The 21,599-nt window shown below is 33.3% G+C and overlaps 1 protein-coding gene across 1 annotated transcript; it reads right to left on the bottom strand.

The window, feature by feature from the left end:
- Positions 1 to 1,927: 1,927 nt before the first annotated feature.
- Positions 1,928 to 21,028, bottom strand: LOC123705403 (calcitonin gene-related peptide type 1 receptor-like). The gene is made up of 12 exons (XM_045654148.1): positions 20,920 to 21,028; positions 16,839 to 16,971; positions 11,697 to 11,787; positions 11,297 to 11,388; positions 10,963 to 11,092; positions 10,523 to 10,624; positions 10,207 to 10,325; positions 8,908 to 8,981; positions 8,039 to 8,145; positions 6,132 to 6,239; positions 4,358 to 4,475; positions 1,928 to 1,974 (listed from the first exon to the last, which is right to left on the bottom strand). Exons 1-12 carry the CDS (start codon positions 21,026 to 21,028, stop codon positions 1,928 to 1,930), a joined length of 1,230 nt encoding a protein of 409 aa, XP_045510104.1.
- Positions 21,029 to 21,599: the final 571 nt, after the last annotated feature.

Below are 21,599 nucleotides of genomic sequence, written 5' to 3' on the forward strand. Positions count from 1 at the left end.
ATTTATCATACTTTCATGCCAAATAGGTATGTAAATTAATTATTATCAGTTCTGTAGGTACTTTACTATATTTTTGTTCAGCCCTTTAACATTTACTACAAGTAGATACCTATATTGTGTCCCTTGCAATAGTTGAAACTTTTTAGTAAGCTATAGGATATGGACTCTTTAGTAAGGATAGGGGAATGTCATAAATAAAACACAATTTTTAATGTATATTTAATATCGTATAAGGTTACAACCAACTCAGGTCACAGGTGTCAATCGACTCCTTACAGTCTAAACAATTCAAACTGGACGTCGGTCCTTGCCTTTTAAAACTCATTCCGTTACAGAAAAGTGTCCTCTAAATGCTCTTATAATTTAAACACCAATTAATATTATAATTATTTAGATTATGTGTAATTTATTAAAACTCTAAATTAAGCGTGTGATTGATAATGTTACTTGAAATTTTTACTAAGTTAAAGTGAAACTGAATCAAATTCAAGTTGTAGGTATTTTAATAAATACATCAAACTTTTAAATATCGACTTTTGGAAATAAATTTAACAATTAATAATGATTGGTAAATAGAATTAATAAAAAACAGCACTCGCAAGAACAAGTTTGTTGGTGAAAAGTACACTTAAAAAATCCAATAAATTCCGGTTCAAAATTATAGTCAGTGAACATTTTCAAATCACACGAGGTCTTAAATATAAAAACTGCGATATCTATTTTATGTGTTTAAAATGCAAGGTTTACATTCAAATGAGATTACATTACTTATTTATCTAATACAAGTTTTGGTGAAAAGTAACTCTACTTTGGTGGGATATATTTAAGAACAATAGGTATTGTGACTATCGTGAGGGCCAAGTTTAAATCATTCAATCGTATTACTACTAACCCATATCCGTAACAAACAATTTTGCTACTTTAAGAATTAAACTTCCCATTTATCAGGTCTATTTCCTTAAATATTTCGTCTGTTGCATGAAAAACCGAAACGATGAAATATCCAATTATACAAACATAAGTTGATGTAAAGTTTACTGACATAAAAGGTATATCAAAACCACATTGTGGATACTCGTTTCAATTTTCGATATACAGCATTACAATTACTTTAACGATCATATCATTACGGTTGTTAAATTTTGATAGCATCGAATTAATTCGATTCCGTTCATACTGGCCCTTAAAGCGATAGAAACTAAGTATTTCTTAACCTAACACTGATAATAATCAGTTATAAAGTATGAGATCTCAAAATCTATAAACTACACAGTCAATAAGATAAAACCTATATTCTAATATAATTTAATACTTATATAATAGATAATTTTGCCATGGTCGTCGAATTACGCTGGTCCGGGCATGCTGAATTCCGGGATATTTTCAAAGAAAACGTGGATATTATATATGTTCCTATTGTAATTAATATAAGCAAAATTACTGGTCACACAACTACCTATATGTTTTGTGCTTATGAATCAAACAATTGTGATATAATAATAAACCACACTTAAGAAAACATTTTATGAGATTTTCCCAAAAATTTGTTGGTTGATCGCTTAGGTCATCGAAGGTAAGTAGCCATCTCAATTACGTCACGTTGGGCAAATAGTCTGGGGGACAGGCGCAAATCACTTCTTTTGGACTGAAAACTTGTATAATGTTGAAGGTAAGTTACCCATCACAATCCTACCATACATCACAACCTACTACATTCTACCACGCACCATACCACAGCCGAATTATTAATCTTTTCAAGATGGTTCAAAAAAAAATTACATTCAAAGTGACCACAGCTCAACCTTCCCATTATAGTTGACGGTCACCTGTAAACACACTCTTCTAAACATTATACAAGTTTTCTTTCCTTAACATAAATGATTGACAAAATTTTCGCCTGACGTCCTGACCATTATACCGATTGAGCTTAAACGACCTCGACTTCGTGGTGGCGGTGCCTCTCCGAGCTTCCTCCTGGAACGTAGTACATAGATGAAATATAAAGTAACATAATCTTCTTATATATAAAAATGAATCGCAAAATGTGTTGGTAAGCGCATAACTCGAGAACGGCTGAACCGATTTCGATAATTCTTTTTTTATTATATTTCTTGAAGTACGAGGATGGATCTTATGTAGGGAAAACGTAAACATGTCCCACGGGCGAAGCCGGGGCAGACCGCTAGTATCTTTATAATAATATTTGAGGTGTGTTAATTTTTTTGTCACTGGTAATTTAATGTGCATACACAAAATAATAAAAAAATAATTGTCTAAAGTCGTTTTTGTAAATGTAAATGAAAGTGTTAAATTAAGATTAAAGGTGAAGTATCGTGTTCCCTACTGGGGAATGAGGCAGATGCAATATTCATACATCTGCTTTTCTGATAGTGTTTTCTAGCAAGTAGGTGACCAAACTTCTGTGTCCTTCCAAACTAACACATTTTTTTTCTTTCTTTGTCTCTACCGGGAATCTAACCCAAGAACACTCGGTTCTACGTAAAGCGGTCAAATTAAAATTACCTAAAACCAATAGAAATAGAATAGAATAGCACGCACCTATCAAATTTCGCTGCCACTTTGCCGAAATTGTAATTACAGTAGAAGATTATCTGGATACGTGTGGATTGTGGATGCTACAATAATTATTACTAGCTGCTAGAATTTCATAGTACATTTGTCCTATTCTTACAAGATTGAATTAATGGCATTCTGATATGTGGAACAAGAAATGTTGAGATGAGAAAAGCTAAATTATGGATGTATCTTTTTATGGATGAGGACTCTCTTGAATGTAACATATTTTTTCTGGAATTTTTATTGAAAGATCAAAATTTTAAATGGTGCGTTTAATTATCGTTCATTTTTTTATATTAGAGCGGGCAACGGAGCAGGTGGGTCACCTAGTGAGGTAATCACCACCGCCCATGAGCACTCACAAAGTTACGTTTGTGAGGCTGTTGCCGACTGTCAAAGATAGGTATAGGCTCTGAAGTATACGTAACATCATAATGATTAATTTATTTTTTTATTTAACATATTTCTTACATAATATAATTTAAATTAATGATGACAGCATAAACTCACGTTTAGATATTGAAAATCGTCAAATTGATAAATATTATTCTTCGAAAGGTTTTGAAATTTATTACCAACGTTTTAAATTAAACGTAACAGTCTATACTCTATACAATAAAATTTATTAAAACCGTGATTAAAACGACAAAAAATATCGCTAAAATCAAAATATGTGAATATAATTTTAACAAGTTTGGGCATTCGTCTCATCCAGTTATTTAGCTGTTCTTTCATATTCGGAGAATGTAATATCTTTATATGGAGAAAAACTAAGCTCCCGCATTATGCAAATGGATAATAAAATATGTTATGTGTTATGTAACTCTGTATGATGTATACTCTTTTTACTAAATTATATTACAAAATATTATTTGACTGTTATTAGGTTTCCATAATCATAAAGATGCTAGTTGTGTTGGTGCATGTTGGATTTATATTTGGTATTGATAAACTCACAAGTAATTTAATATTTTATTGCTCACAGATACAAATTGAGTTAACAATGTTCAATGTAATGAAATGGTATTGTGTGTCAGAAACCATCGGCTGACTTTGTTTTGTTTAAATAGTTAAGTTGATAATACTACAAACAGTCAAAAAGCTTTTAAACGATTATAGATAAACAAGGATGTTAAATAAAAAAAAGACGGGTTGCACTCCGGGAGTGCCGGCAGAAGTGAAAACTTGATTATTAACGTTGAGCATGTTTGATATTTTGGAATGGTATCCGTCTTACGCTTTTTCGATCAGGTCACGTGTCCTGACGCGAGTTTAAGCTTTTATACCCAACAGAAAAAGTGCTCAACGCCGCTAAAGAAGTTTTCACTTCAAAAATAGTTTGTGTATGTTAGTATGTGTGTTTATGTGCGCGTGAGTGTGTTAGTGTAAAAGTAATGCACATCAAATTCAAAACCATTATACGATTATATTAATAAGAGATATGAATGAACATACAGTTGCATAGAGAAATTAAAAACGGTAATTAGTCCATGGAATAGTTTAAATTGACGGTCAACTAGCTCTAGACTCTGAGAAACGCACGCTTGCAGCACTTCATTTTTTTGTGTGGTGTCTTTCGATGTTAGCCAGAAGGACTTCTACATCTTAACGCAAAAGCGTGGGTGAACTGATGGTTCACCCCGGTAGCGACATGCGCAAGGGCGTCCCCCCTTGACGGGATCTCGAACCTCGGCTTGAACTGTCACTTGAGTGGAGGAGGCTGGAAGGGCGTCGGACGGGTGCAACACTTCAATGGACTAAAAACAAATTTATCACTTACCACTAATAGCCGTCATGGCGAAGATCTCGCGGCGCTGGCGGCGGCGGTCCAACAACAGGCGGAACGCCTTGATCACGTCCTGATTCGTGAAGCAGAAAATCGTCGACAGGCAGACACCCTGGGAGTATTGTGGGTGTTTTTATCACGGAATAGGTATGGTAATTGTTTAGGAAGATGACGTTGCGATCACCGTATATTTTGGAAGTTGGTCTACGTCGGAAGGTTAAATAGGTATAGAGGTTTATGTAGATTGTAGAGATATTTCGTAATTAAAAGCAATGCTTGAAAAGCAAATCTATACTATAGTTAATATAATATTATAAATAAAAGTTGAAGTGTTTGTTTGTTTGTTTGAACGCGCTAATCTCAGGAACTACTGGTCCGACTTGAAAATTTATTTAGGTGTTAGATAGACCATTTATCAAGGAAGACTATAATATACTACATATTATCATCACGCTAAGACCAACAGGATCTGAGCACTGCGGGTAAAACTACGGGGCAAAGCTAGTAAATTATATAGCTTTTTATCACAAAAATAATAATATGTTATTTAACGTAATGTAAATAAACATTTTTGTTACATAATATATACAGGTAACTCGATTTCTTGGGAAAATTGTTAGTTGCAATATTTATTGACTCAAGTGATGTCTCTCTACAAACATATTCTGAAATGATTTTATAAATAATCTGTTTGCGTTATCCATTGCTAGTGGATAGTTCTGAGAATTTTTCTTTGATGGAATAAAACGTTATGATTTGTATTTCTGATCGTTTATAAACAATAATTGATATAAATTGGCTTACAGCTAAACTTTAATAATTGTAGATTTTATATACTTATCTAATAAAGAGGAACGATTGATTTTAATAATTGTAAGTTAGTCTGTCTTAAGGGAATTCCCGTGTCCCCTTGTGGACAGTGGAATAAGGGGAACATGCATTTTACATCTGAATCACTGATCGATTTTTTATACAAATAGGTAGATAGGTGGTACGCCTTCTGTATCCTGCCAGACTAAAACAATTTTTTGTTAGTCGGTGTTCCCCAGCGGGAATCGAACGCATGACCTCTCGGTTCTACGTTCACGCCTTAACCTCTGTCCTGAGATGATAGTTTTACCACAGACTATTAAACAGTAACACCGGTTTAACGGACGTGGTGCTCTTATCTAAGTTTAAAACACTGAGCCGACTTTTAACATTTGATGCTCTAATGCCCGTTTTCACCAACAACCCGTAAAATTTAAGTGTCACCTAAGTCAATTTAGGGGATACCTAACGTAAAATTTGCTTTCACCGACAGATAAGTGTCACCTAAATCGTTAGGTTTGGTAGTGATTTGAAGGGTCCCTTAAACTAAGGAACCCTTACTTAGGAGACTGTTTAGGAGTTATTGGTGAAATCGGGCATAAGTCAAATAAAATATTATAAATATTGTACTTTTAAATTTTATCGTCGATTGTATTTGCATTGACACACAGAAATGCTAACTCCATTTGCAAATGGTGGACCATTTCGTTCAATATATCAGAGTAGCGTTATAATTATAAAATAACCCGAAAAAATTGAGCAATACACGATTTGAATACCGGTATAAAACATTTGCTGCTTTCCATTTTAAGTACCTATTACTTTGGAGGTACCTATTACCTATATCGTGTTTAATAAAAAAATGTCCTGTTTATTCAGCTCACTGCTCAGAATTATTCAAAACAAACCAACCATACTAGCCATTGAATCACCATAAATAGAATGAAGATAATCTTACCTGGAGGCTCGTGATGATCGACGCTAAGATCTGGTAGGGCTGCTCAATCGCGGTCTGCTGGGACGGGTGCATCGGGATCAGGATGAAGTGCAGCCCAAACAGCGGGATCTGTATGAAAACCCATATTAGAGCGCCTTCACACTACGGCGTTATCAGCGCGTCAGATGCATAACATTATAAGAACACCCGCGCGTAAGGAGCACGGTACCATCGCTGCAGTTTCGAAGTATGAAACACTTCATTTCCAAAGTAGGAATATTCGTATATAATTCTTACTAGTTTGTTTAAGGTTCTATTCTCGTAAGCCGTACCGCTGCCGCGCTGCTAAGTCGCCCAAATGTGAAGGCTCTCTTATATCCAACCCTTTGAAATTCCTTTCAATAGCTAAAAGTAGCTGTCAAATTCCTCGCACTCATAGTCCACCGACCTATATCGGCAATACATTTCGCCCCAGTCTTGCTTTACACAGTCCACTGGCCAACGTCGGCAACATTTTGTCGGATGTGATTCTTTTTGGGTTGCGTCTGCATGCCTATGAATTTAATGTGTGTTTGTAATGACACTAAAATGAACGTGATTGTTTGCGATTTAAAACTAAAAATTCAGCACGTTGCGTTGTTACCTGCGAGATTTTAAGGACGAAGATATTTTAAAAGGATCGTTTAAAAAGTCAAGGTAGAATAGTTTTCGGTATTCACGCACCGATTCCTCCGAGAGTAGTTTTGTATTTCGTATTAATATTTTACATATTCTTTGGATATATTTTATGCGTTTGACTTTCTATCTAAAAATTATAATATTAAATAATTTTAAAGACTATAATATAAAAATGAATCCCAAAATGTGTTGGTAAGCGCATAGCTTTAGAACAGCTCAACCGATTTCTTTAATTCTTTTTTTATTATATTCCTTGAAGTACGAGGATGGTTCTTATGTAGAGAAAACGTGAATATGTACCAGGGGCGAAGCCAAGCGAACTGTAAATTACATTTCCCAGAACAAACCTTTAACATAATGAAAATAAACTAAGATAAATAATACAAATATAAATTCAACCCGGCAGCACGTTCATCTATTGGAAAAATAATAAAAATATATAAAAGCTCCAGAGCAGTGGCGAAGCACTAGGTGTTAGTCCATATCTATAAAGTAAAAACACTTCGATTCATAAACAGAATGAAGGTTAAATCTCAATCCTAGTATATATGAAGGTATAGGCGAAATACATATTCATAAAGTTGCAAAAGATATTAGTATACTTGAATTTGTGACGTCACCTGTCTCTAGGTATAAATATAAAGGAGAAATATTTACAAACGTGAAAACTTTTGGCTACCTATACAGGGTGTAATCGTTAAGTGTGCACAAGCGATTATTCCGTAACTATTGCAGATATCAAAAAACATTAAACTGATGTCGAAAGTAACCTAATTAGTAAAATGGCTATAAATAAAAAAAGATTTTTTTGGTTTTCTGCTTTAATTACTTCGCAAATTTGAAGGGAAGTTCATTTAGAAACTTTAAATAGAGCTCCTCATTGTATTGCACAATGAGGACGTCATTTCGAAAATCTGCTATGAATACAAAATGTATGGGAAATCAAATGTATGGGAGCGTTTAATGTAACATTTTTGGATATTTCTCGATTTATTTTTAAAAATTTATTACGGCCATTTTACTCATTTGTACTTTCGATATCAGTTTAAAGTTTTTTGTTATCTGTAATAGTTACGGAAAAATTGCCTGTGTACACTTAACGATTACACCCTGTATAATTATAAACTGCAGGCAGATTATGATCGCTATCTATATGAATACATAGAGGGTAAGATAGAACTGACTAAGCTGGAAAAAATTCTATGTACACTAAGTGTTCTTTCTTTCTGTTTGTATTTGTATCCACTTACCAAAATCAGCGCAGCCTTAGCAGCCTTGATCAGCGCACGGAAGGTACTCTGCTGCGGCGTTTCCCGAATCTTGAAGTACAGCACGCATACCACGTTCACCAGAAACACTGTGGAGAAACTATAGTTAGCTTCTGGCTTCTGCTTTGGGTTTGGAAGTAAAAGCTTCTAGATCTTTCCAGCTCGATTGATAACCTTATCGAGTATACCTATACTAGATAGTATGAGTCCAAGAGTGTATACAAGTCCTGTTATCCCTTAGGGCCTTGCCAATACGATATCCGATTGGATTTTCTTTTTATAATTCTCATCATTACTAACAATGAAGGATAGTGGAATACTATTTCAGCTTTTCCTAGCTTCAACCCACGAATTCTCGGATGTTCCTAAATAAAAGGTAGCCGTCATTTCCTAAAACGATACAAAAAAAAGACGGGTTGCACTCCGGGAGTGCCGGCAGAAGTGGAAACTTGATTATTAACGTTCAGCATGTTTGATATTTTGGAATGGTATCCGTCTTACGCATGGAATATAAGGTCTAAAAAAATTGGTTGTCTGTAAAGTCGTTTTACTGACGATAGTTGAACGTGACAACGTCCGATTGTGCTTCTTTGTCGCTCGCTTGTCGTTGAAGGCCTTACGGAACGCCTCAGAGCGAGGTAACGCCGCATGAGTCATGTTTTTTCGTGCGTGCAGCCGGCTCTATCGAATTATAAGACGTTGTCACGTCAAAAAAAATCCGTCTTACGCTTTTTCGATCAGGCCACGTGTCCTGACGCGAGTTTAAGATTTTATACCCAATGCCGCTAAAGAAGTTTTCACTTAAAAAAAAAAAACACTTTCATATAAGTGTAGTATAATTTATTACTTACTCAGCGAAAGCACCAGGGAGGCAAGCACCGGGATCGACACAAACCAGAAGGCGTGGCTCGAATCCGTCCAGCAGCTAGAACAAAATAGACGAATTAGAAGTCTATTCAACTTATATCCTCTGAAATAAATTGCTCCGATAGTCCATTTGGATGTACAATTCTTGAAACACAATTATTTGTTGCATTTTAACCTCTTTTTTCCCTTGTATGTTTGTATGTAAATTGTAACTGACTTCTTTAGATTCTCGGTTTTTGATCCATTTTAAACAGAAAGATTTAAAATTTGTAGAATTTGTCTTTGTAAAATTGTGAAAAAAAAATGTGTTTAATAAATTAATTGAAATTAAAATGTTAAAAAAATCATGCAACGCTATTGTTATATCTAAGTATACGCAGAAGTAATATAATTTCGCATGAGTTCTTATTACAAATTTTTTCAATCGCTTGCGCATCGCTATGATGATGATGAAAGTGAAATCGCAAAACGTATGCGTAAGAACTAAGAAGGACCTCTTATAGGACCTAATATCCCGCAGTCGCAAAGCAATAAGATTTGGCAATAATACCTACGTAAATTCCACTTTCGCAAATATACACAATGAATTAATTAATATTTTAATGTATATATAGGCGCTTCCATATCTTCCTTCCATGAAATTTAATTTAAATATATATAGGCGGTTGCTGTTGTCTCTTTTTAACTATTCGCATTGCAAATATTCTCCCTTTTAACTTTACCGATATTCTTTATTTTTCTTTGCTCATAAAAATCATGTTAGTTGCATTGCAATAAAAAAAAAATGTTAGAAATGCAATTGCTAGAGCGTAAAAAGGATAATAGCTGAACATATGCACAAAGCAATACCTACGCGAATAGCTATGCAAATATTGAGATAATATAATTGAAAAGTTGTTTTCCGTGTCTCGTTAAAGTGAACAATGGTTTTAATTTCACTGGTGACTGGACGTGGATTTCTATCTTATTTATTAGAACTTGTATAAAATAGTTTGCATTGGATAGCGGTTGTACTGTCCGTGCCACAGATAGGCGCAAAGGTCCAAACAGATTTTACTTCGCTATGATAAATTAAATTTAAAACAAATCGCTGCATCGTGCCCCATAGCTTGTTCAATTAAAAATAAATTCACACTAATATTCCAAATTGTATTCTCAATAATAGGATAATAATAAAAGCATTGCAATTAATGAATTAAGAATAAACATAAATTCAATCACATCTTATATATTAGTTCTTCGCTTTTAGTTTCGCTTAGATCTTTTATAATTTTTTTACTTACTGGTGCGTTTTGTGCTCCACGTAGACGCGCACACTCGCATAAGCCGTCATGATGATCGCCGGCAAGACCCAACCAATGAATCGGAAACACACCATCGGTAGACTGTTCTTCATAAATACCTGATGATGGAAAAATATCTATGAAATGTGTCAAAGATGCTTAACAAAACCAGCATGTATGAAAGCCCATCTATTCGAAAGATTGAATACTGCTATGTTTTCAAATTTGTTTACCAGAAGATCTTTACATTACATCTCCATTTAAAAACTATTCAAAAGAATTGGTAGTATTTCTGAATTCAACGATAAATACTTACGCAAACCAATGATAAGTGAAGATGCAACCCTTCACAGAACATCCACATATAGCCAGTAACCATCAAATAGTACGTAATCACGTGCAGCGCCTGACACCAGATCTAATAAAATTCATTCAATTACATAACGTCATCGTTGAAAATATTATCTAATTAAAAACTATTGCTATTGTATTTATGATCAATCCAGGAATTAAAAATACTAATGAGAATGTAGACAAAAATACAGATGATAATGTAATTGACGTTGCAATAACTACTAAAGAGCTAGATGAAACTGACCAAACTGAAGAATGTAATTTTGAAGGAACTAAAGAAGCTAACGACATAGATAAAATCGAATAACTATAAAGTTTAAAAGCTGATTCTGGGGGACCTAAAGACGCTAAAGATATGAATCAAATCAAATCGATTTAGTGGCAAAGTGTTGATAAACCTACCGGGTTTTCGAAGAGCACATCCACATTGTTGATGACAGCCATATACCAGACGGTCCACAAAATGTTCGTGAGGACAACCGAAGAGAAGAGGTTCGTGTGTAAGCTGATACGTGTACAGTTTAGAGTCCGCCTGTTGGAGTTACAGTTATTGATCGTCTTCATTTATTTAGCAATTGTTTAGTTGTAAGATAAATACCAACACACTAAACTATTTGAAATACTGTTAATGTACTTCTATTTGATAAAGTATTGTGTACTTGAAGTGATGAAATTTACACCTGTTTATATTATTTTATTAATTTTCAATAAATAATCAATAGTCTTTGGTACTTACCGAAATATGAAGAAGATCAATAGTGCCAGCATCAAAGCCAATGTGGACAGCGCATACCCGCTGATGTATAGGTTGTTGACCATTTCGCGGAACTATAGAAATTTCGACAATATGAATATGTGGACCCTGAACTAATTATAATACGTTGAATATGATAACTGATAAATTTATTTTATCATTTATCAAGAAAGTTAGCGTATTAAAATTAGACTTCTGTTAATTAAAATTGGTTATTTCTTACGTCATTGTAAGTGAAACCATAAAAAAGTATTTTATATACGGATTTTATATACAATCAGTTGTAGTAGTTTAAAGAAAATTGTCAAATCAATGTAAACCATTTTTGAAAGTAGAATTAACATTTTATCAAAATTTGATGATTGAAGACAAAAAGACCTACCCCCATATCCTCATAGTTGACGCAATTTGTGTAGTTTGTCCACGCCTTCTTCCCCACAGGATGCTCCCACCAGGTCCCATTGTCAAGGCAGCTGTAAAAAATATCTTACTTAAACGAGGAATAAAAGAAAAAGATGGAGCAATAAGATTGCGTTAAGATTGATTCAGAATTCGTAGATATTAAAAATTAAAATCATACATGGGCTGTAACTTGTAATACTTGAACAAATTTGGTAATGTGACGTCGTGATGAATTGATAATCCGATTAATATAAATCACATAAATTAATTAGGTAATATTGTAAAAATGTCATTTAAACATTAAAGATGTATAATTTGTAATTAATGTACCTACCTACACTACAAATTGAAGCATTGATGACATCGATGAAATAAATAAGTTTGTTAATGTAGAATCAGTACTTTGGGAAAACTCACAACTACAACTCCAAGTACTAGACCAAAGGAATTAAATTTAAAGGGCATTGAAGTTGTGGATGACATTTAAAACTTGGAACGCAATACTAATAGAACTTTACATGTTCCCTTTGTGAGGTACAATACTGAGGAAATAAAACACATACACGAATGACGTGTAAGTTCCAAACAATAAGATGCGTAGGTGTTCAGTTTTTAACAATACATTTCAACGTCAATATTTGAACAGCGACCAACGGCTATCAGAAAAAAGTATAGTGAGATCTCAAAGGATCATATAACTGCATGTACAGAGGAAAAACCCTGAATAATATTGGTGTAAATTTCACCAAAACAATGGATCAATCTTTTGTTCCGTTGTCATGGTTTATTAAGACTGGATTTTTATGAAATTCCTTCCATATCCGAGTCCGTTTGTTTATGCAGTCCTTTGATTCAAAGAAATTTGTACGTGGTTTTCTCTATTGTTCAAACTTGAAAGAGATACCACGTCATGTAAAATGCAGTTTTTTAAAGGACAGAAATAGAAATACGTTCTGGATAACATTTTCATTCAGAAATATACAAACAAGGTGTATGGCTTTTGACATTCTGACTTAATATGGATTGGTGGTTGACGATTCTGAAATATTGGCTAATGAGTAAAAGCAGAGCACTAGCTTCTCAATCACAAATTACTTAACCTATAGGCGTCACTCCATCGAACGTTTTACGACTTGTAACGTTTTTATACTTTATGAAGAATTTGAAGCCTTATGAGTCTTTTGTCCAAAGGCGTATTCAGGAATATTACAATAATTATACCCAATATATACCTACGTAGCATGTTATGAATTACGTAGATATTATACATATATAGACATAATTACTCCAGATTATATTACCAAACTAACCGCATAAGCGCTTTCAACTATTATAACGATTTGATATAATCTCACGTTTATATCAAATCACATATATAGTTCAGTTTCATGGAATAACTGGTGAGTTGAAACTTAATTACAAGAATTGTCACATGATAGGTGTCAGTAACACATTAGTTAGTTACGAACTAACTGGCGTGATCTAACAGAGCTAACTACATGTTTCTAACTGCCCTGAATTCAACTGGATTAGTGACATACTGGTAAAGTACTTATGTAAATGTGTTGTCAGGATAGAGGATTTATAGGAAAGTTCTTTAAGGTAACTTTTTGAAAGGAAATAGAAGGTGGGATTATGTGATGAGTATTCACGTATTTCGAGTTTAATCTATATAATATATATATAGAAGTCAAAGGTGACTGATATAGTGATCTATCAACGCACAGCCCAAACCACTGGACGTATCGAGCTGAAATTTGGCATACAGGTAGATGTCATAACGTAGGCGTCGAAGAGGAATTTAGAAAGAAAGGATTTTAGAAAATTCATCCCCTAAAGGTGTAAAATAGGTGATGAAAACTTATGCAATGAAAATTTAACTTTTCCACGCAAGCGAAGCTGCGGGCAACAGCTAGTATGGTGTAAATTAAAACAAAATAGGTTTGTTGTCGGGTAGTTTGATAACAATTGAAAATATATCAATAAAATGTATATTATAAAATTGTTCTACATTAAAACACAGTTAAAAAACTTCATTTTAAATAAAGACGGAGCCTCTTACAAAGGAATTTCCCTATAATTTTCCCTGGTAGATACCTCAGTTCTGTGTAAACGTGAAAAGTGCATTAATTTTGCTTTGGAGTACACAACCAGTTCTGATAGCGGTGGCGTATAAAGTTTTTCTCTTCTTGGAAATCCTTATCTAAAGTCTCGTTTAATTACGAACTAAATGCCATGTTAAAGAGAGAAATTGTTGTGAAGTGTTCTCTAGAACTTGGGCTCTAGCCCAGCCTAGTGTGAAGACGTTTTAGACGCAAAGATGTGAACCACGAGTTAAGATTCCAAGATATTATGAATTAAGTAAAACTCAATTACAACTTCGTCGCAAAGCAATGCGTTTATAATGGCTTCGTTATAACTATAAACACTAGAAGCTTGTTTACAGCTAAACGTTCAGTTTGCCTCATTTTCCATTATTTTTTCGAGCTCTTCTATTTTTCTGTACGTAACCATGTTGTTGAAAAAGCTATCAATATAAGATAAATTAATTATCTTCAGTGTGGTTTTTTCAATTATTTTCCTACATACGTTCACCACATACGTCCTATGAGTGTAGCTATTTAGTATATCCATCGCTTATTTTTACAACTGAATATAAGATTTTCTGTTCACAGAATTGATATGTAAATATAAATCTCTTAGCATTTTTACTTATCGCTAATGGAGGATTGAAGAGGAAAATTTGGTCAAAAATATAGAAAACTCGGAGCAATTCGCTTATGTTTTAAAATGAAATTTAATAATTTAATCTATTAGATTCGTTTTCTTTATACATTCCGATTAAAATGCTCAAATACGTAAAAGAAACGCGATAGCGTATATACCAAACCTAGATTTCCCCTGCGACGATTTGGTTAACCTTATAATATGAATGAATGCGACTTGTTGGTCAACTAGTCGGGCAACTGGTGTTCAAACATGCTCTGATGGGAACTGCGTTTGTGTACTTAGTTCAACGATAGAGCGAACCCATTTATTCGAACGAGATTGGTTTGTAAAAAACTATAAACAACTTTTATGCATTCTAAATGCATGTGAAATAACGGTTTTGAATTGCGAGATTCAGTTTCAGAAGCAATTAGGTTAAATTACTTCGATTTAATGCATCTTTAAAAGTCGAAATATATGTAACTGTCAAGAGAGGTAATTTATGCCAACTCTATTTGAAGTTATTCCGCAAAAGTTACCAACTGTAATTAAAACTAAACCCCAGCGTTTCATTAAAAATAAGTAGTAGTTATCACGCAAATAAATAATCACATCAAATATTACAACAAGCCAAAACTTTGCAGTTGTTGAACTATTCTTTACTTCAATTTAGTTTACTTGTTACCTATTTTTAATATCAATACAAAAAAAAAGTTAATATAATATACTGGAATCGTATAAACAGTGAATTGTGGCAAGTTATTTAGATGTTGTATGACCTAATAAGGCAAGAAACATCTCCTAAGTAATGGGATTAGATTAAGTCGGCTCGAAGAATGTGGATCCCAAATAAAGCTAATTAATTTGCTGAAACACCGCGGCATATGTGGAAAGAACATATAAGAATAATTTTGGAATCTATAAACTCAAACATTTATTTATTCAATTAGACTTCGTCTAGAATTATACTTTTGAATCGTTATAACATATTTTTAACATTTGCCGATTCGGAACGCAGTATCTATGGAGAAGAACCGGCATAGTTATTCTATGAAACTTCTTTATTGAGGACAATATGAATAGTAAATATTACAATTGAAAACTTCAAACGCTCGAATGAATAAATGTTGAGCGAATATTGTTGGCAGAAATCCATAATGCGATCATGAAGGGCTATGGAAAAAGTAAAATAGTTAATTCTATCTTCTATTAGGTGTCGAAGTGTTGATAGAATTATATGTGATAAATATACCATTTGTCATTGATGAAAATGCCGGAATATGTTATGTGGTATGAAAAATTGCTATTTGTAGAAGTGGATGAAGATTTTGAAAAGCACATATTGGATTTTCATTTCACTATTGTTTATTGTTACAATTTTAGAATTCATGAAAATTTACCAATCTATATTAATAAATATAAATGCGAAAGTAACTCTGTCTGTCTGTCTGTTACTCAATCACGCCTTAACTACTGAACCAATTTGCATGAAATTTGGTATAGAGGATATATGGAAATAGGATAGGTTTTATCCCAGAAATCCAACGGGAACGGGAACTATGCGGGTTTTCCTTTGACTGCGCGGGCGAAGCTGCGGGTGGAAAGCTAGTAACACATAATTACGAAACACCAAAAAGAACATTTTGAATGTGTCAAAACCTTTGTGAACTTCTAATTGACGTGTTTAATTAACTATGAATTTTTGCTTTAACCTGTTGCCAATGCCTGTTGAATTTAAAAACGTTACCGCTAAAGGCCTTTGCATGTCAATACAAGCGTGATATTTTGGCAGGCTTTCGGACAAAGCGAAAGTGCCGAACGTTACTGCTACCTTTGTATTGTAACGTTTTGAATAATAATTATAATAATACATGAAAAATTAATTTAACGTGTCGACGTTGAAGTGCAAAGTTTTGTGTGCTTTAAAAATTTAGACAGCTTTTCCATGAAAGAGCTTTACAAAGTGTAAACGCTATTGTACGTTGTTTTAACACTCTTTATTACAATGCTTGATGGACATGGCGCTACCTATGAAACGTTCCTAGACTACCAATGTTTCAGATTTTTTTTTCTTTCTTCTTATATAAAATAGATATTCCCCGCGTTATCAAAATAAATTTTCATGATACAACTTTCATCCCTTGTCGGTAGAGTTTATCAATACCGGCTTAGTATCTACATCATTGTCACTTTTAAGCATGCCGAAATTATCCCGCATAGGCCCCGTAGTTTGGGCTGTGCGTTGATAGATTAGTTAGTCACCTTTGCGATTTATATATAGACAGTCATATTTTATTTTTATAAAAATATTTTCTTTATAAAATATGTTCTTTCCCAGCCTTTCAAAGATGCGCTCTGTCCTTAGAGACCCTACTAAAAGACACTTGACATAACATTATGAAAGTTCACTTACATCTTATGGCCATCTCTGGAACCGTCAAAGCCCACCACATGGTCCGGGCACTTCTGTGTGACCGTGGTCCCGGCGGGAGTCTCCTTCCAGCACTGGAACCCGTCGAATATACGGGGACAGTGTGTGACGTTGTCTGTTAGCAAAAAGGATAGATGTAGAATTGTGAAGTATGTATATGAGTGTACTTATATGTACGTCTAAATCCGGCTACTATCGTACCTGCCGCAGGGGCAATGTTGCAGCAATCTCGGTTGCACGGCGATCGGAACAATTAAAGCTGTTCTTCAAATTGCCCCTGCTTGTCTATACACATCACAATTAAGGAACCAATTAAGGTTGTAATTACAATATTGTTCCTGCGGCAGGTAGGTGAGTAGCCCGCGTAATGAGAATATCTAACGGTAATATTTTTTGGTTTTTAGTAGAATGAAGTTTCTTGAGAGTAGGTATATGATGCTCTTTATAATCGAAATTCCTTGAATCACGATTTTATTCATGTTATAAATGAATATAATGCCGAAAAATTATCCACTCAGTAGTAAATCGTAGAAAGCTTCAATATTAATGCTTACGATATTTCATTGCTATTATGTCATCAGTAATTCGGATCCAGATGTGAGGTGAACAGAACTGCGACTTCCAATATATTTTATCGTAGTACAAATAAGCAAAAATCTCATCTAAAATGAGCGAATTTGAACCCTTTTGCGTATGAAATAAAGGTATAATTCGAGTACAACCAGCTTACACTAACCACGTAGGTACGCAATTATTTAAGTACTATGCTGAGAAATTATTACGCGGGATGCTGAACTTTTTATTGTAATTTATGTATTAGTATAATTCTTTAATCTTTTTGGCCTTTAGATTGAGGTTTGAGCTAAGTGTAATTAATTAATTCGTTTTAAAATTCAACATGCGGTAATTATTATGAAGTAATATCTATTATTAGAGATTACTAGAGATCGCTACCTAGCGATAAGGCCGCCCTTTGCTGTTTCTGTAGTCTTGTCTTTGTTATATGTATTTATGTATTTTCAATGCAATAAAGTATAATAAATAAAAAAAATATATATTAATATTTGGTGTATTTATATCCGACGCGAAGAAGTATTAGTATTTTTAATTATTGCTTTTATTAAAAAATCTTGATGTCGATGTATCAGAAAATTTACCACGCTCTGTTTTAAGTAGATTCAAATCTATCGAGCTTATTATTGCTTAGAGAATATATTATGTTAATTTAAAATAACATGTTTCTTATTCTGTTTATAAAAGCAAAGTTCAAGCAGCTTGCTTTGAATATACCTAACATTAAACGTAGTTTTCAGGATTACGGTTTGATCCTGAATAAACAGCTGCAATAATAAGAAAAGTTCTCGTAATCTATTTCCATCTAACGGGGAAATTTAAATCTCTTTTGAATCTTTTAAATATACTATTGAAATATGTATTGAGTAAATATATGTAATTTTATTTAAACTTTTTATGTAAATAAATAAACAATAAATAAATAAATAAATAAACTTTAGAGGCTTACGTATGTTTATGAAAAGGTAATATTGAAAGCAAAAGATTTTCCGTTAAACTAATTTCTAACACATTTGAAAAAGGATTGGCAGTCCGAGCTAGCAACGGATGCATGGAAGCCGGAAATGTAAAAATGTTTTAATCAAAATGTCGGACGGTGTCTCTCTCTATACTTGCGACGTGTCTATAACCTATTTGCAGTATCACATACTACTTATATTATGTTAATACTTGATGTATAATGTTGTATAATTCCCTGCTAAGGCATTAAAAAATTAATGGAAATTAATCTGAAAAAAAAAATCAAACTGTGCTTTATAAGTATTTTTTTGGGAAAATGAATTTTTATTTAACATTCATATTTATTAATTATTATATTATATTTATTTGTTTTCAGAATTTATTAAATAATAGAAAAATATGGTCATCGCGGCGTTTTGAAAATTGATATTTGAAAATTTTGGAGTATATAAGTATTTTTTTTTATATTGTAGTGTTACTCGGAGTTTAATTATTTTGGCATCAGTTTAGAAACACGAACATAATATGAGGCTTCTGTAATGTACTCAAGTCGATACCTTGGCTTTCCCATGGGAGCACAAGTTTTCCCAGAAATATTAGTTGGAAAAGTTTGTTGTTTTTAGTAATCAATATAATCAAATGTAAAAATAATCAATATATCGATGTCGTGGATTGGTTTATTTACTAAATACTATGTGAGATTTTAGATTGAAATTTGTTTTGAAAGAGTTTGTTAATTTATTTTGTAATCATCAATTAATACACAATAAGAAACATATGGAGGGTGGTAATAGTAAAAGTAAAAGTGTATTTTCAGATTTAATTATAGATTTGAAAAATTTCAAATATTCTTAGATAAGGCCATATTATTATTCCTTTGTTTTTTATACTTGAGTCGCTGATCTATTTAAATATTTTTTTTAAAGATTATCTATACTAATATGATAAAGCTGAAGAGTTTGTTTGTTTGTTTGTTTGAACGCGCTAATCTCGGGAACTACTGGTCCGATTTGAAAAATTCTTTCGGTGTTAGATAGCTCATTTATCGAGGAAGGCTAAATATTATCACGCTACGACCAACAGGAGAGGAGCCACGGGGGTGTAACCGCGCGGAGCAGCTAGTTCATCATAATTTGAAAAATTGTATTCCTCTTTATCTTTTCAAATATTTTTAAATACTGAGAGTCGATCCCATCTGGCTCATTCTCTTTGGAAGTATCCTAGAAATTTCTCGATAGTTTATCAAACAAATCTACTATATAAAAGTAAGATTTCCACGGTTTTGCATTCGTTGGAAAGGTCTCGAGCTCCGTGATGTTTATAGCAAAGAAAGGTGTATCTGCTGGCGAAACGGAGTTCGCCCGGTTTGCTGGTAGTTTTATAAACTATCGAGAAATTTCTTTTTACGATTCAGACTGAAGACCATTATTTGTCAACTTTACAGTACTTATTATTTCTTTGTTTTTTCTTAAATCTATAGCTAAATTAATGTATGTGAAATTTTGTCAATTGTGCTCTTAGCCTATTTAAAAGTGAAAAGTGCATAGGTATTGTTTTAGTTATTAACTTAAATGCACTTTTAAGTTAATAACTGAAACAATACCTATGCACTTTTATAATATAATAATATTGTGAATAAAATGTGTTATATTGTTAAAACATTTTCATACATTTGTGCAATACATTAACTCAGTGAACTTGTATAATATATTTATATTTATACACAAATAACACTGTCTGTCTTTAATCTTTCAACACCTGAACTGATGAATAAATTTGGCTAAGGTTCGTCTGAACTATGAGTTAGCACTGAAGGGCGTAGGGTAATGTATTAATCATTATTATATTTATATGTGGTTAAAAAAAATGATGACGTATTGTGGTAGAAATTTTAAGATCTGTTCTCTCTGATCTGTTACACGTATTGATCAATTAATATCAAATTAATTATTTTTTATTATTGTAAGGAAAATCAGATTTTTTTTATATCGTACTTATGTTTTCTGTACATAACAAAACTGTACAAACAAAATAGTTTATAAGTACTAGTAGCAATCCTGCTTAGGCTCAGCTTTAGAATAAGTAACACCTCATTTTAAATTGATATTTGTTTAGTAGATAGGTATGGTTTAGAGGTATTATTTACCAAAATATCAAGGTGCGGAGTGCATTTGTTTCTGAGATATATTTTTTTGAAAAAATGTTATATAACCTCCAACTGTGCAAACACCTGTGCAGATGCTGCAAATTTTAATGTTTTTTATAGCTCACTTGCTTCAGTTTTTAAAAACGATTAACTTTTACTTTTACTATTAAAATAGGTAGCGAGGAAGGAGCGAAGTGACGAGCGTGTTAGGTTAACTCTTAGTGCCAGAACCAACTTTAGGGCGATTCACAGGGGGGGTTTTACCCCTCCCCACCTTTTCCTCCCCGTTTTGAGGTGTTACCTATTCTAAAGTGCTTCTCCTGCTTATTATAATATAATATGAAAGTTGTAACCTTACTCTGAAAAAAAAAAGAAAAAACTTACCCGCCATTTCCTGTATTTCATCATCGGCTTTTTTGAAGCACTCCTCCATCAGTTCTTTTAGCCTTTCATAGCTCGGCTTATATATGAATTTGAGCGGACTCTCATCCATGATTACTCGTTGGAACGCAATTTTGAATACTGCGGGGGGGTTGGATTTAAATGATACGAAATTAAAGCGACCTTTGTACCGGATTAATTGTTTTTTAATTTAGTAGAGATGGGTTGCCTGGGCCTAGGTATGGGTAGATATAAGTATTCCTCATTTTTTTTAATATCAACCCATCGTTTTCACATCAATTTAAACCACAATAAGTTTTTTTTTATCACATAAATGAATAATGCAATTAGTAAATAGATTGAATTCAATTTTAAAAAGATATTTTTACGAACATGGAAGTTTGTTTTAAAGCATGTTTTTTTTCCTATTTTACATAATATTGGTAGGCTTTTCAATGAATTATGTTCAAAAGTTGCAAAGATAAAACTAAGCGTTCTAACAGACGAACGGCAAGTTGCAAGCGGCAGAGGCTACTTCAGCCGTCACCACATGTCGACGTCAGTCATCGAAGCGTCGGCGGCAGCAGACAATTTGTCGACGGCTGCCGTCGATACGTGGCGACGCATGCAGTTTTGTGTTGACGGCAAACTGCAAGCGTTTGACGTATGACGGCATCCGTTTT

Source organism: Colias croceus, chromosome Z (assembly GCF_905220415.1).
Source record: "Colias croceus chromosome Z, ilColCroc2.1".
Classification (NCBI taxonomy): Eukaryota; Metazoa; Arthropoda; class Insecta; order Lepidoptera; family Pieridae; genus Colias; species Colias croceus.

Coding starts and splice junctions, on each gene's coding strand:
- LOC123705403 (XM_045654148.1), bottom strand. CDS start 21,028: ATGGATGAGAGTCCGCTCAAATTCATATATAAGCCGAGCTATGAAAGG. Junction 11,389..11,696: donor TCAACTATGAGGATATGGGG/GTAGGTCTTTTT, acceptor AAATTTCTATAG/TTCCGCGAAATGGTCAACAA. Junction 1,975..4,357: donor CGCCATGACGGCTATTAGTG/GTAAGTGATAAA, acceptor ACTACGTTCCAG/GAGGAAGCTCGGAGAGGCAC.